The sequence below is a fragment of the Haliotis rubra genome, unplaced genomic scaffold (genome assembly GCF_003918875.1).
Source record: "Haliotis rubra isolate DU_JTF1 unplaced genomic scaffold, ASM391887v1 Scf871, whole genome shotgun sequence".
Taxonomy (NCBI): Eukaryota; Metazoa; Mollusca; class Gastropoda; order Lepetellida; family Haliotidae; genus Haliotis; species Haliotis rubra.
The window spans coordinates 413,745-429,396 of record NW_025767603.1 but is presented as its reverse complement, the minus strand read 5'-3'; the positions used below and the strand labels follow the sequence as shown (position 1 = coordinate 429,396).

At 40.4% G+C, this 15,652-nt stretch overlaps 1 protein-coding gene across 1 annotated transcript; it reads left to right on the top strand.

Moving 5' to 3' along the window:
• Positions 1 to 556: 556 nt before the first annotated feature.
• LOC124263215 (eukaryotic translation initiation factor 3 subunit B-like) lies at positions 557 to 13,517 on the top strand (the record flags this gene model as incomplete). Its single annotated transcript, XM_046697799.1, has 17 exons — positions 557 to 908; positions 1,601 to 1,720; positions 2,397 to 2,454; positions 4,162 to 4,290; positions 4,544 to 4,701; positions 5,480 to 5,611; positions 6,099 to 6,165; positions 6,397 to 6,443; positions 6,626 to 6,866; positions 7,724 to 7,796; positions 8,229 to 8,351; positions 8,631 to 8,709; positions 9,923 to 10,061; positions 10,391 to 10,516; positions 10,942 to 11,019; positions 11,706 to 11,814; positions 12,912 to 13,517. Coding segments are annotated over 17 exons (2,129 nt in total), but the record flags the coding sequence as incomplete, so codon positions are not given.
• Between the last annotated feature and the right edge of the window lie 2,135 nt (positions 13,518 to 15,652).

Here is a 15,652-nt window from a genome sequence, read left to right as displayed (position 1 = left end):
TACTCACTCATTATGTTATCTGTTGTCACTTTGTGGTGTGTGTGATGAAGTTACTGGTTCCTGAACATCCACAACATATGTCTGCATCTGTACACAGATGATTATATAGCTTACATCAATGTTTATGATTTTTTTCCAATTTTCAAGTCAGAATTTCTGGGCTGAAGTTTTACTTTTTAGATTAACATGAAGCAATGTTTTTATGATCAAACATTGTTTATGATCATTAAAGTAAGGTTTGGAGACTGCCTCCGTGGTGTAGTGGTTAGAGCGTCCGCCCGGAGCGCGGAAGGTTGCGGGTTCCATCCCCGACCATGTCATACCAAGAGACCTTAAAATATGGTACTTGTTGGTCCCTGCCTGGCACTTGGCATTTATGGGTACAACAAGGACTGGTCGGCTCGGAGTCAGTATAATGTGTCTGAGTTGGTTATTCATGCTTCACTGCGGCATGGTATCTCAGTGGGCTAGCACTATAAAACCAGCTTCAGTCTGGACTAGTACAAGCAGCCGCACATACACATAGACACGCATGCACGTCGTCATATGAGCGAAATATTCTCAAGCACAACGTTCACCCAATTTCACCTCACCTCATTAAGGTTTGGAATATGCATAACATTACATTATGTTCATTTGTGCCAGAGCAATTGTGCTTTATTAACCCTGTTGACTTCTGCAGTTGTGTGCAAACAAATTAATTTTCCAATTACAGAGTTATATCCCGACTTGTTGAAGTCCAGGCCGAAGCCAACTGATGGAATTGACTCCGTGATAGTGGTAGACAATGTTCCTGAAGTTGGACCAGAAAGACTGGAAAAGCTGCAGAATGTTATCAGGAAGTTGTTTTCCAAATTTGGCAATATTGTCAATGAATTTTACCCAGAAAAAGACGGCAAGACAAAAGGGTATGACCAGTCAACAAGGTTTAGCATCCAATGAAACAATCTATTAACTGTGACTAATCATTGCTCAGCAACATTATAGTTATTGCCACCTGAATTTTGATGATTAACAACTGCTAAAAAATTGTGATATTGATGCATAAGTGTTCTGTGAGTTTGTACACTTTTCCAAAGCTTGACTTTTGTAAAATTCTTGAACTCATGTTCCTGTATCTGGTACTAAGTGTAACAGGCTCAAATGTGTTTGGTACAGAATATCCACCGACTATAGACGGTAAAGTTGTTGGATTCTTTGGTATATATTCCCTGGGAGGAAATTGAATGGAACATTGTCATTTTATATCACACACAAGTCTGTGTGAAAACCTTTTAATTCAAATCTGTCTTATGTCATCATTTTATTGTAGTGATGATATATAGACTTTAGTATCAAAGCCTGTTGGGCCAGAAATGGGGCAGTTGGGTAGACTAGTAGCTGATATGTTGGCTCATCGCACTGAAGGAATGCAAAAATTCAAACCAAACCCAGTAGACAAACTTTTGCTAGGCTCAGGCTATGGACCAGTAGCTAAAGTCACAGACTACAGGAATCAACATAGCCACTATTCTGATGAATCAAGACGTTGGAAAAGTTGAAAGTTAGGATTAGTATTTTTACTAGTAATATTTCCATAATGTTGACCTGTTTCTTTCAGGTACATCTTCTTGGAATACACATCCCCCCTGCATGCACAGGAAGCGGTGAAGATGACTAATGGTTATAAGCTGGACAGGATGCATACATTTGCTGTCAATCTCTTCTCGGACTTCGACAGGTATGTAAAGATGGTTGTGACTGGAAGATTGAACCAACATTGCCAACATAAGATTTAGGATGAGACATGGCACACTTGTGTATTTCAGATTTGGAAATTCTCCTTTAACCGTTACCTGTCATAGACATGTAGAGGTGAAACAATCTGTGAAGATCAGGGTTTGAATTGATCTCCAGCAATCCATGAAGGATTCGGTGGTCAGACTCGCTGACTGACTTGACTCATCATTGTATCTCAGTTATTTAGATCCTAATTTATGATGTCTTTCACTGGATTGTCTCGTCCAGACACGATTACAGTTTGCTGTCGCATAAATAGAATAATGCTGAGTGCAGTGTTAAGAAAATAAACAGAATAAAATCTAAAACAGGGGTGTCATCATTGAAACCATATTGATTATTTACCATGTTTTGATATTTCCTGCTATTTAGCAACTTGGACGATAAGCTGTGGAAGTGTGGATGATAAGCTGTTAATGTGTCAAAGGTAATAGAGGTCTGAGGCAAAAACAACAACAGAAAGTCTTAAAGACAGGTCACCTGTTATTGTGAAGTTCTAGAGGGAATCATCATGGTGGTCATTGATTGCTACTCCAGTTGTTGAGGCAGTAAAGATTTCTCAACCATGTAATCAGTGATTTTAAATAATTTTTAATTGTATTCCGTTTGTTGTGCAGATATGAAAATGTTCCTGAGGAGTGGACTCTACCAGAACCAAAGGCGTATCATGATCCTGTAAGTTAACATAGAATTCTTGTATTCTTGACTCTGGTAATCAATGTTTGAAATGAACAAGAATGTTGTATAATGCAAGGTACCAGAAGATTTAGATGAACAGGGTTTTATTATCCTTTGCAACGCGTTAAGCGGGGAATATAGTATTAGGCTCCGTACGTACGAATTAGAATATCTTAAGAACCGTTGACTAGATTGTTTTCATATTTGGTACCTAGGTTCATCACAGTATAAGAAAGGTCCCAGTCAGGTTTGGTGACCTTGACATTCATTTCAAGGTCACAAGGGGACTTGAACGTTTTAATCGTCAGCGAAATATCTCAAGAACCGCTCTCTAGATTTTCTACTTATTCAACACCAAGCTTTATCTAGTGAAGGCACACGGCCAAGTCGATGTTAGTGACCTTCATGTAATTTTCAAGGTCATGGCGACACTTTGAAGATTTCAGCATGATAACCTGCATGTTAAGCTATCTTAAGAATCGGGGCGGTGGGGTAGCCTAGTGGTAACAGCGTTGGCTCGTCACGCCGAGAACCTGGGTTCGTGTCCCCTGCCATGATGTTGCTGGAATATTGCTAAAAGCGGCGTAAAACCAAAACTCAGTCAGTCTTAAGAACCGTTCACTGGATTGTCTTCATATTCAACACCAAGCTTTATCTGGGGAAGGCACAGGGCCCCGTCGATTTTGGTGACCTTCATGTCATTTTCAAGGTCACTGTGGCACTTTGAAGATTTCAGCATGTTAACCTGAATTCACTGGACCTTCTTCATAGACTTTCAAGACTTTCCTTGAATGTTTTTCAATAAGCAATTCTTTAGTACCGTTTTTGCATATTTCATACACTATGACATACATGTCAAGGTCAAAGTCAGTCTTGAAAATATTTGTGTGTTTGAACAACTAAAGAGAAGATATCAAGAGCAGAGCTCCAGATAAGATTTAGCTCATGTTGGCACTGTACCCACCGTATATTCTTGGAGTGGGTATTATGAATGTTGAGTGGGTATTTCATTTTCCATTACCCACTGCTTTCAAACGTGTGCATATTTCAGTCATTTTACTCACCTAAGTATTATGTCATTGAGTAAGATTAATAAACAGGTATGTTCTGCCTTATGTCATACCTAATCAAACCCAACTTAAATATATTGGAAATGATTTCATGAAAGATCACTCATCCAATACTGACAGTACAACACTAGTCCTATACTAACAGTACAACTTGATAGCAATCAATGTCCTTTCAATTTTTATAAATATATTCCGTACGCATTTGTTTTAAACTTTTTGCGTATCTAACATTTTAAATGGTACGCAACAATTATTTGTCAATGCGTAATTGGAAATTTTCTATCCATATTTTACCCGGATACGCAGCTTTTCTGGGCCTCTCAAGAGGTTGACTGGTCATGTTTTTTGTTGACATTTAACTTCATCTTAAATTTTCATTACTTTTTAAGGTTGATTTGATAATTTGCGGTGGGGGATTATGTCACCTTAGTGACAATGCTTGTTGAATTTAATTTTATTGCAATGAAGGCAGTCAACTGTTTTGCAGCCTTTGTTTTCAGGTTGAATGTGAAGTGTTTATAACAAGTAGTCTGTTGACTTTCTTTTTAGATTGCATTGTTACCTAACCAATTAACCTTTTTGTGTTGTTCTAATGCAAACATTCTCTTTCCATGATGTTCTTTATTGTTTCCAGGGCAACCTTCGCTACTGGCTGCAGAACAAAGACTGCCGTGACCAGTACAGTGTTATCTACGAGGGAGGCGAGAAAACCGCAATATTCCTCAACTCTGGGGCTGAGCCAAATTTGATTGAGGAAAGAGCGGTAAGTTAGTTTTGCTCATTAAGCTGGTTTGAAGATTTACCTTTCCATTCCTTTTCATATTGTCTTTTCCAGATTCAACAGCTTTCAGTAAAAGCAGTTTATGCAACTATTTGCTGGTGATTCACCTGTTCAGTTCCCTAATGTGCCTCTGTTGTCAGACAGTAATATTGCTGAAGTGGTATTAAGAGTAGATACAATCAGTGTCAACGTACATACTCTCCCTATGCCTACTAACCATGTGATCTTTCTGTAGAGATGGACTGAGACATATGCAAGATGGTCACCACAGGGAAATTACTTGGCCACTTTCCATCAGAAGGGCATCGCTCTGTGGGGAGGGGAGAAGTTTGAACAGATCATGAGGTTTAGCCATCCTGGTGTCCAGCTGATTGATTTCTCACCATGTGAAAGGTCAGTGCTGTTACTTATGTTACGTATAATAGTGATACAGTAATTGAAAACACGTCACAAGTGGGCCATGGCTTCCACCACATGCTCATTATTTATGTGAGGGAGATTGTGCATCACAGCTTTCCTGCTTCATTACATGAAGCATTCTCTGACTTGAAAAGAAGTTAGACTTCTGTGCTCTTGAATGCAGGCTTTTGGGGTGCTTCATATGGTAAATACAGTGGGTAAAGCGAATGGACTTGTCATGCCATGCTTGTAAATAGACCTGGAGTTATTTTTCCCCAGTGGTGTACAAAGTGTGTTTAGCATTCCATTTCTGAAAGCTGTAAAATCAGAGGCTACTGAGATACTGTCTGGAATATTGCATAATAGTACATACTGGCCTATGCTAAAACCCTTAGGATCTTCAGTAACCCATGCTTGTCGTAAGAGGCTTACTTAACGGGATTGGGTGGTCAGGCTCGCTGACTTGGTTGACACATGTCATCGGTTCCTAATTCTGCAGATCGATGTTCATGCTGTTGGTCACTGGATTGTTTGGTCCAGACTCGATTATTTACAGACCGCCGCCATAGAGCTGGAATATTGCTGAGTGCAGCGTAAAACTAAACTCACTCACTCACATACTGGCCTAATTTTCTTATATGATAGATGAGTCAGTCGCATAGTCTTTAAGCAGTAACTATCAACAGCATCTCTGTTGCTGTGCATACTATGAAAATATCATTGCCAGTTACAGTCTTAAAGCAGTAATTATGAATGATGTGTTTCTGTGCAGGTACCTGGTGACATTCAGTCCCCTCCAGGACAGCCACGAGGACCCCCAGGCCATCATCATATGGGATATCAGGACAGGCCAGAAGAAGAGAGGTTTCCACTGTGAGAGTCAGGGCACGTGGCCCATCTTCAAGTGAGTGTTTTCCCCAGCCTCTATCACCATGGGTTATTGTGACAGTTGCAGGAAACTGTTCTCTTTCATCAGTCCTCTTGGTTGTGTTTGTGTCAAAGAAACAGAAATAGTTTGTATGTTCAGGTCAACATGTCATATGGAAATATAAATAACAAGTATTCCTGATCAAATAGTTGAAATCATTTTGTATGTTTGGAAACTAACTGAGATAAACTAGATATCGAAACCAGGGTTCTATTTCTAAAACGTGTTAAGAAAGAAGTGTGGATTCTGTTCAGTATGAGAGAACAGGTTGGAGAAGGGAGGGGTGGGTTTGTAGCAGTGTCAAGCACCACAGAGTTGTGTCCCTTGGCCACATGTTTGTATGTTCAGAATCTGGTGTGCCCTGATTATGACAAACCCCACCCCAAAAGTTTCAAAGTAGTATTAAAGTCTCTCACTCTGTACATATGTACGTAATAAGGTTAATGTGACACTTCCCATCCAGGTGGAACTTTGATGGCACCTACTTTGCCAGAATTGGCCAGGACACAATCAGCGTCTATGAAACACCTGTAAGTGTTTTTATACATTGTCTGTACTAAATCTATTCTTAAACTCAAATGCCTGTTTAGTATATATTTGTTTGTTAACAAGTAATACAATTTTGGTATAACTTTGCCACCAGAAAGACACTTTGAGGTTCTGATTTTCAAAAATTTCTCTCATGATCCTCAAAAGTATTATGATTGTAAACTAATCTTTAATGATAATATCTAATAATTCTTCTGTTGTCTGTTTTGTAGTCATTTGGTTTGCTGGACAAGAAGAGTTTTAAGATAGACTCTGTCAGGTATGTAATAAGGTTGTGTTTCTCTGTCTCCTTAGCAAAGTTGCCAATCTTATGACTTCACACATGACCTGCCCAATTTACATTCAGGACAAGTCTACATATTGTATCTTGACAATCATTTCAGCACTGCCGTCATTGAGTTTTCGTTTGGGGTAAACCAGTAATATTGTGTCCTTTGGCAGAGACTTCTCATGGTCCCCTAGCGACAACATCATTGCCTACTGGGTTCCCGAGCATGAGAACGTTCCAGCTCGTGTGACAGTGATTGACATCCCTGGGCGTAACGAGCTGTGCGTCAAGAACCTGTTTAATGTTGCCAGCTGTAAAATGCACTGGCAGAAGAACGGGGACTTCCTATGTGTGAAGGTGGACCGCTACTCCAAGGCCAGGAAGGTGGACGACAAGGATCAAGTCAAATACAGCGTGAGTGTCAAGTGGTCACATCATCTTGAAAATGTCATAGGTTATCCAGAAAATTCTGTCGTCTTGTGGATAAGGTGTTTGCCTGGAGAGCAAGTGGTTTCAGACCCTGGCTACATCATACATAAGAGGGGTAGTGCCGGGGAGCCTAGTGGTTAAAGTGTTTTTGCTCATCACACCGAAGACCCAGGTTCGATTCCCCACATTGGTACGATGTGTGAAGCCCATTTCTGGTGTCCCCTCCCGTGATATTGCTGGAATATTGCTAGAAGCGGCGTAAAACTAAACTCGATCACTTTCTCATACCAAAGATGTAAAATTGTTGTACTCGTTGTAATCCTGCTTAAATCAGTGACCGCTTTGAGTCGGTATGTTGAGCTAAGTGGTATCTGCAGCATGGCATATGAATGGGCTGGCACTGTAATAAAGCATTACTCCAGACATGTACACACATGCATTCACTTCATACACATGCCCGTCGTGAAGTTGCTGGAATATTGCTAAAAGCGGCATAAAATCAAACTCAGTCAGTCAGTCATACACATGCTATATGTTTGCCTTGTAATGACCTGGAATAACTTTGTTCCAAATATGGATGTTCCATTTGCTTGCCATAACAGGCAACTCTATTGGATAGTGAGATGAGGCTGTGTGACTTGGCTGATTGTTTCACTGCACGCTGACAACGTTTAAGGAGGAAATTGCTTTAGTCATTAATTTTGGTATGCCTTCATAGAATCCTGTCTTGATGTAACTGTGGTTCGTAAAGGGCTTATGTGCTTAAGCATCCATGCGAGACCTTTTTGAATTCAATTGCTATTTATATCCATATTATTTCAGATCTTTAATGTATTTTTTAGGGAATATATTACAACTTTGAGTTGTTCAGGATCAGAGAAAAGCAGATTCCTGTTGACAAGGTGGAACAAAAGGGTAAGTTCACCTGACAGTATGATGGCCAATGCATCACATGCTTTCCAAATGTTTGACTTGAGGGTTAGATGTTAAGGTGGTCATTCTTCACAGCCACACCAGTCACAATTCACCAGATTGTGGGGCAGCCTTAAAGGTCTCTATATAATTTTCAATCTCAGTCCAAAGACTTGGTGAAACCTTCAGAGATTAGTCTTAGGGGATTGTAGCAATTAATTGCTTGAATGAGGCAAAAGCATTAGCTCTGTTTACATTTACATCAGTTCTGTTCTATGGTAAAATTGAAGCATTGAGACAAGGTCAGATTCTGTGCCAGTTTTCTTTTTGTTACTGAGGGTGTGGTGCTCATGTCCTATAACACATACTGCAATGTAAGACGCGAGGAGGTGATGCCAAAGTCTGTTAATTTATTTATGAATATGTCAATTTCAGAGATAGTCCATGCCTTTGCCTGGGAACCTAATGGAAACAAGTTTGCTTTCATCCATGGTGAATCTCCCAGAATATGTGTGTCGTTCTACATGCTGCTCCCGAGGGGAAAGGTGGAACATCTCAGTGAGTAGCAGAATTGTACGACAGTGGCGTTTGCTGTATTCAAAATACTAATGGAGATGCCAAGCCAGACGTTGTTCTCATCCAAGCTGCCTTAGTTTGCTACCTCTGTTGCTTAAAACTGTTATAGACGAAATAAATTTGGCATGTTTCTTTTTGTAATCCAGGGTTTTGCAAATATTGCCTGTTGAAATCTAAAGTTGAGGTGGGTCATTCTGGATCGGAAGGTCTCACATTGACCATAACCAACTCATACTGAAAGAAAGATTTCTTGTTTTTCAGAAACACTGGAGAAGCGTGTTGCCAACCATTTGTTCTGGAGTCCTACTGGACAGTTTATTATTCTGGCTGGTTTGAGGAGGTAGGTTATTCTTCTGTGGAGACAACCTTGTTGGGTTTTGACTTGCTCCTTGTGACCGATGACTAGAGTCATGGCGGCCAAGACCAGTTGCACCCAAGCATTAGGATAGTTGTGTTGCTTGTGCAGTAGATCATCTTTCAACATTACTACATTACCAAAAGTATGTTTACCCTTTCATCATTTTTTTTTTTTTTTTTTTTTTTTTTTTAATTTTTATTCATTCCAGTGGAGCATACAGGATGGTATAATGACATTTGACGAAATACAGTAGTAGACAAACATCTCAATGAAGCATGCAGGGTGATATTTAAGTATCATTTGGTGAAGTAGTAAGACACGCTTTTCAGTGAAGCATACATGGTAGTATTTGAGTATCATTTGGTGTAATAGTAAAACAATCATGACATATGGATCAACTACTAAGAGGATACAGGATGGCATAAGGACACTTGATGAAAAACAGTAATAGACAAGCATTTCAGAGAAGCGCGTGCAGGGTTGATATTTAAGTATCATTTGGTGATGTAGTAAGACAAACTTTCAGTGAAGCATACATGGTGATATTTGAGTATCATTTAGTGAAATAGTAAAACAAGCATGACATATGCATCAAATATTTAAGAGGGTATAGTCTTGAGCTAACACATATTACACTTGATTTTCATGGAAAATCATTATACAGAAAATAGTGTAATGAAATATCCGTATGACCTAGTAACAATTTAATCCGGCCAGAACAATACTGTATATAGCGCATGCTACACTTATATCATTTCATCATTTTCTACCCAAATAACCTCTCAGAAAAAAGTAGTGAACTTTCTGGGCGGTGGGGTGGCCTAATGGTTAAAGCGTTGGCTCGTCACGCCGAAAACCCGGGTTCGAATCCCCACATGGGTACAATGTGTGAAGCCCATTTCTGGTGTCCCCCGCCGTGATGTTGCTGGAATATTGCTAAAAGCGCCGTAAAACCAAACTCAGTCAGTCAGTCAGTGGTGAACTTTCTGTAGATGTAATAGTTCTTTTAGTATATATTGCATTTGATTGGTTGTGGTGGAGGTATTGGCTCTTTACAGAAAAGAGTCTCTGTTAAAATGAGTTAGTTGATTATGTGTCCCAGTTGTAATGTAACCTAAATAATTGAAGACCTGTCTCACTCATCTGTGGCCTACCTTGATGTTGAGTAAATGTTGAGTAAATGTCAATGTTTCAGTATGAACGGTGTCCTTGAGTTTGTGGACACTTCTGACATGACGGTGATGACACAGACAGAGCACTTCATGGCCACAGACATCGAGTGGGACCCCACTGGTCGCTATGTTACTTCAGCGGTCAGCTGGTGGGGCCACAAGGTTGGTGCTCTTACTGTACCATTACTCGACCATTACCTTAAGTGTGTTTAGAGCTTGTGTTTTTCCTTTCTTTTTATATGCAAGTCCTGTGTCTTTACATCACTTAGTTGATATTCTCCAGTAATCTCTTGTTGTGGTTGATGTGAATTGTAACTGATTCAAGAAGCTCAACAACTTTCTGCAGGATATTTTCCAGTAATCTCTTGTTGTGGTTGATGTGAATTGTAACTGATTCAAGAAGCTCAACTTTCTTCGGGATATTCTCCAGGAAAGAAGTAGCTGGTCAGAGTTCTGTTTACTCTTTGATAATGGGTATGTGTTTCCTACAGGTGGACAATGCCTACTGGCTGTGGAACTTCCAAGGGAATCTGCTGGCCAAGCAGCCAATGGAGAGGTTCTGTCAGTTGCTATGGAGACCAAGGCCACCGTCCCTGTTGACAGAGAAGATGATTAAGGTAAACACATGATCCCAAATGACAGTAGTAACCATGTCATTTCATGTTTTTAGTCCTGTAACAAACTCCCAGAATGAACGCTGATACAGTGGAAGGTTAAACCCGTTGAGTTAACCCGTGAAGGTCCGGGTTAGAATATTGCTCTACAGTAGCCCATGCTTGTCGTAACAGTCGACTAACGGGATCGGATGGTCAGGCTCGCTGACTTGGTTGACACATGTCATCGGTTCTCAATTGTGCAGATCGATACTCATGCTGTTGATCACTGGATTGTCTGGTCCAGACTTCATTATTTACAGACTGCTGCCATAGAGCTGGAATATTGCTGAGTGCGGCGTAAAACTAAACTCACTCACTTGGTTGAGTTACTATTTGTCACAACATATTCCAGATTGTTACATTTATTCTCTGTTTATCTGCAACAGGACATCAAGAAGAACATGAAGAAATATTCTCAGCAGTTTGAAAATGAGGACATTTCTAAGAAACAATCTGCTTCAAAGGTATGTATTGAAATACAGTTGTAATCAATCTGTTTTCCACCGTTGAATCCTCACATGAAAACAGGTGCTCCCCATGGTCCACTTACCCCTCGCAACAAAGGTGAAATTAATTCCTTTGAAACACAAGGTGCATACAAGGTGCATACAGCCTTTCACATGTATCACGTGTAGATATATGTGAAACAGCAGCATGTCTCCATACAGGGCCACATAGGGAGTGCTGTAACCAAGTATCATTAATGAGTGCATGATTTGGAGTTCTAAAGAGTTTCCATCTGAACATACACACCTTGTTTTGGTATGGCGAGACAACATTTGTTGTTACTTCAGACTGGAATCCGTTTAAACACCATCACGACAGATTTCAGTGTGTGCCGATCAAAATAATGTACTGCCTATTATGAACTCTTTGTCTGAAATGAAGTCATGTGTGATTATTCTGGCTGATGTTAGTTATGATAACATCCCTGTTATGTGCATGGTTTGATACCTGTGAATGTACCAACAACTCTTTAGTCACACCAATGAGATAATTGTGATTACATCATGTTGCACACAACTGCATGTTGACTCATCAAGGCTATTATGGCACCTTTGACTTGAAAGTATGACCCCGAACAAGGGTCAGTTCCAACACCTTGACTATACAGTGTGCCACCTGACACATGATAAATGTACCCCTGCAGGAGCTGCTGGAGAAGCGCCACGCCATGATGGAAGACTTCCAGCAGTACCGTGCCAAGAGGACTGAGGAATATGAGAACAACAAGGAATTGCGTCTAGCTCTCAGGAATGGTGGGTTTCACAAAATATTGCACACAGCTGTACCGGTTTTAAGTAACTGTAAACTAAAGGGCCACTGATCCAGAGCAATTCCCTGGGACTGGTTGTTGCTTTTGTTATGTTTTATTCCCCACCAATGAGAAATCAATCAACGTATTGGCGGTTTGAAGGTAGGATGTTATTTTTACACAGGCACTTTACGATGTATTCATGGTCAACACGTTTTTGAGGATAAGCTCAGAACTTCATTGTTGCATAAAAATACAGATAAGCATTTGCTGTGGACTAAAATTAAAAACTGCATATACCTATTTTCCTAAGTATACTTTCAGATTTATCTAACAATGGCAAAGTGGGGTTGATTCAGTTTACAGATTCAAACAAATCAAATATGTGTTTAGAATATCATAGTCAATAGGCATCATATTGTTACATGATGAATATCAGGTTAACACAAATAGGATCAACTTGGATCAGTCATCATATCATCCATGCATCAGAAAATCTGAACAAATCTGTACTGCTGGGATACTTTATTACAATCAGACAAGAATTACCGGGGATATTTTCAAATAACTGCATCTAATGGGCATCAAATGTTCTTATCATCCCATTGTTTAGGTTGAAGAAATTCTGCCAAGGTGGTCAGCTGCCCAGTCCCCGTGTCCATCACGGTCAAGGGAGCAGGGACTGACCACATAACATAATTAGATCTTTGGCGCGAAACATTAATCACTATGGATTAGTGCCCCTTTAAACTCTGCCAAATTTGAAAAGCTGTTGACTTAAGTCGTTCTTTCTAATTTTCAATATTGAGGTCTATTGATCACTTGATGCAGTGTATTTTGTTTTGTAAAAGAACATGCTACTACTTTATAAAGGTGTTACAGAAGTTATTGATTTCTTTGCCTCTGTGAGTCTTTGGTGTTAAATATCTTTGATAGTGTCCTGAATAATACACATTATTGTAACTTGCACATGTGGACTATTTACTAGTAAACATGTATTACTGTCATAATGGCAGTTGACCCTTTCCATAAAAAGTTATAGGATTTCGAGTCAGCATACTTGAAGGTGAGCCCATCCCTAATTACTTTGACTGGTTCCAGGCGTAGACACAGATGAGATCTACAGCCACGAGGATAACATGGAGGAGGAGGTTATTGAATTTTTGCTTGAGGTCGAAGAAACTGTCGTGGAGGAGTAGACGGTCATCCCGAGCCCAGTATACACTCACTGCCCGAGGCGGCCATCTGTGACAGCCATCTTTGGCGACCTTAGTGTCATCCGCTGCTGTTTCCTGAGGACATCGTATAGGTTGATAATCTGACTGCACTGTGCCTTGGCCATTGTTGACTGTTCTCAGGAGCTGCTGACAGGAACCTCATAGGTTCTATACCTGGATTGGAATTTTCATTTTAAGTTTTGTCATTTTGCATTATAATCAAAGCTTTGTCAGTCATTTGTGTAGGTGGTTAAGATGTTACTCAGATGCAATTGTATAGTTTCCTGTATATATGCTGCTGTTGGGTGTCATGTACATACCACCTCCCCCTGTATCCCCCTCATTGTGCTATTTGGACATTTTTCTGGCTATTTCCCGGTTCCATACCGGATATTTATGTTAAAGTTATTTAGGAGTATACACTTATGCATGGTCACTTGCAGAATCTTTGTTCACCTAACAAATAAGATGATAAAATGGTTTAGAATTATTCTTTTTGTGTTTATCTATGCAGGAATTATGAATTTGGTATGTTCTCTTCAAACATTAGTTGGTGACTGTAATTTTCCAACAAGTGAGAAACATCGTACTTCATTAAAAGTATGTCACTGGTGATTCATCACGAAGTAATGTCAGAGACAGATTCCCACTAGATGACAAACGTTTTACTCGCTAATTGTCAACAGCTTCGGAGACTATAGTCGGTGACGTAGCTCCATTGTCGCACACAGTTCTGTTCCTGGCCGTTTTCCGGATCCCTGCATACTTGAATATAGTGTTACACATCTGCATTCTGCTCATTGAGCTGGATGGGATGGCATATTTTGGCCTCAGGGATACCTGTCCATATTTATGTCTCGTTCCAACCTGCTTCCAATATATTTGTACTGTCGTAACTTTCAAAGTTGAAGCAATATCCATGACAAAATAAAGGCCTGTATGAGCAGTACTATACATACAGTAGTTGGCCAAAAGTGAGTCATCATTAGTGAAATGTTGACTTACATGTTAATTAACTGCTGCAAGAATAGTTTTCATAAATTGAGTAGAAGTCATTTTATTTTGATATTTAGCAAACATCTCGGGAAATCATCTTCAGCTACGTGTACATTTTCTTTCATCTTTCCGTTGATTAGTTATCGACTGACACCTGCTTAAGCACCATATATATATATACAACTTTTAATCTATCTCATAGACAACTATGTTATCATCGGAAAATTGAATGGAAATAATGTGTATGTAGCTGAGATTTCACCGAAACAAAATTTGTGAAAACATTTTCTTGCAAAACTTAATTAACATGCAAGTCTATTGGAATTTCACTAATGATGACTCACTTATGGCCATCTACTGTAACAGGAAAACGCTAAAACTGACTGCCATACACATAACTATTATCACGTACACACGATATGGTGTTCGACCTCCATCGACATGACTAAACCTCTATGCATAAGTGATTTACCCCAGTCAAACTCCAGTCCCTGACTTGTCAGTATTAGCCTATCATCTAGCGAGGTGTGCCTCACTGCAGGGGCAATCCTGCCATCCCCCTTCAGTGCAGATGTCAACTGACCGCCTCCGTGGTGTAGTGGTTAGAGCGTCCGCCCGGGAGAGCGTAAGGTAGCGGGTTCGATCCCTGACTGCGTCATACCAAAAGACGTTAAAATATTGTACTTGTTGGTCCCTGCCTGGCGCTCGGCATTAATGGGTACAACAAGTACTGGACTGGTCAGCTCGGGGTCAGTATAATGTGTCTGAGTGGGTTTTTCATGCTTCACTTCGGCATGGTATCTCAGTGGGCTAGCACTATAAAAACAGCTTCAGTCTGGGCTAGAACAAGGAGCTACACATACACACGCATGCACGTCGTCATATGAGCGAAATATTCTCAAGCACGACGTTAAACCCAATTTCACCTGACGTCAACTGATTGTTGACGTAATCGCTCTGTGATGTCAAAAGTTTAGGGGACACAATAGGGCGTGACGTAGCTCCATTGTCGCCGTCGCCTACTACTGGGCGACCAAACACTTCCGTTCCTTGCCGTTTCCCAATCCCTGTGTATCTTATGTTGGCGTCGCACATCAGCATTCTGGTCATTGAGCCGGATGGGATAGCATAATTCGCTCTCAGGGATACCTGCTTCCAATATATTTGTAGTGAAAAAAGTTTTCAAAGTTGAAGCAATATACATGACAAAATGAAGAACCTTTATGAGCACCACTATACATAATAGGAAAACGCGAAAACTGACTGCAATACATCTGAAACCCCCCATCTCACCCATGTTATCATGTTCCACCTTCATCGACATGCCTAAACTTGTATGCATAAGTGATTTACCCCAGACAAACTCCGGTCCCTCCGGTCAGTATTAGCCTATCATCTAGCGAGGTGTGCCTCACTGCACAGTCAATCCCGCCATAAGCTGGTTCCCGGGTCCCTTTGCGCGCGCCAACGTTCGCCAAAGCTAGGAGCCGATATAGGCTGCCATTTAAACGCTATGCCATATAGCTTGATTATTGCTGTGTGCGGCGTAAAACTAAACTCACACACTCTGCTCGTTTATTTGACGTCACATCCGCATTGGTGAAGCTGGACTCCGTATGTATATTGAAG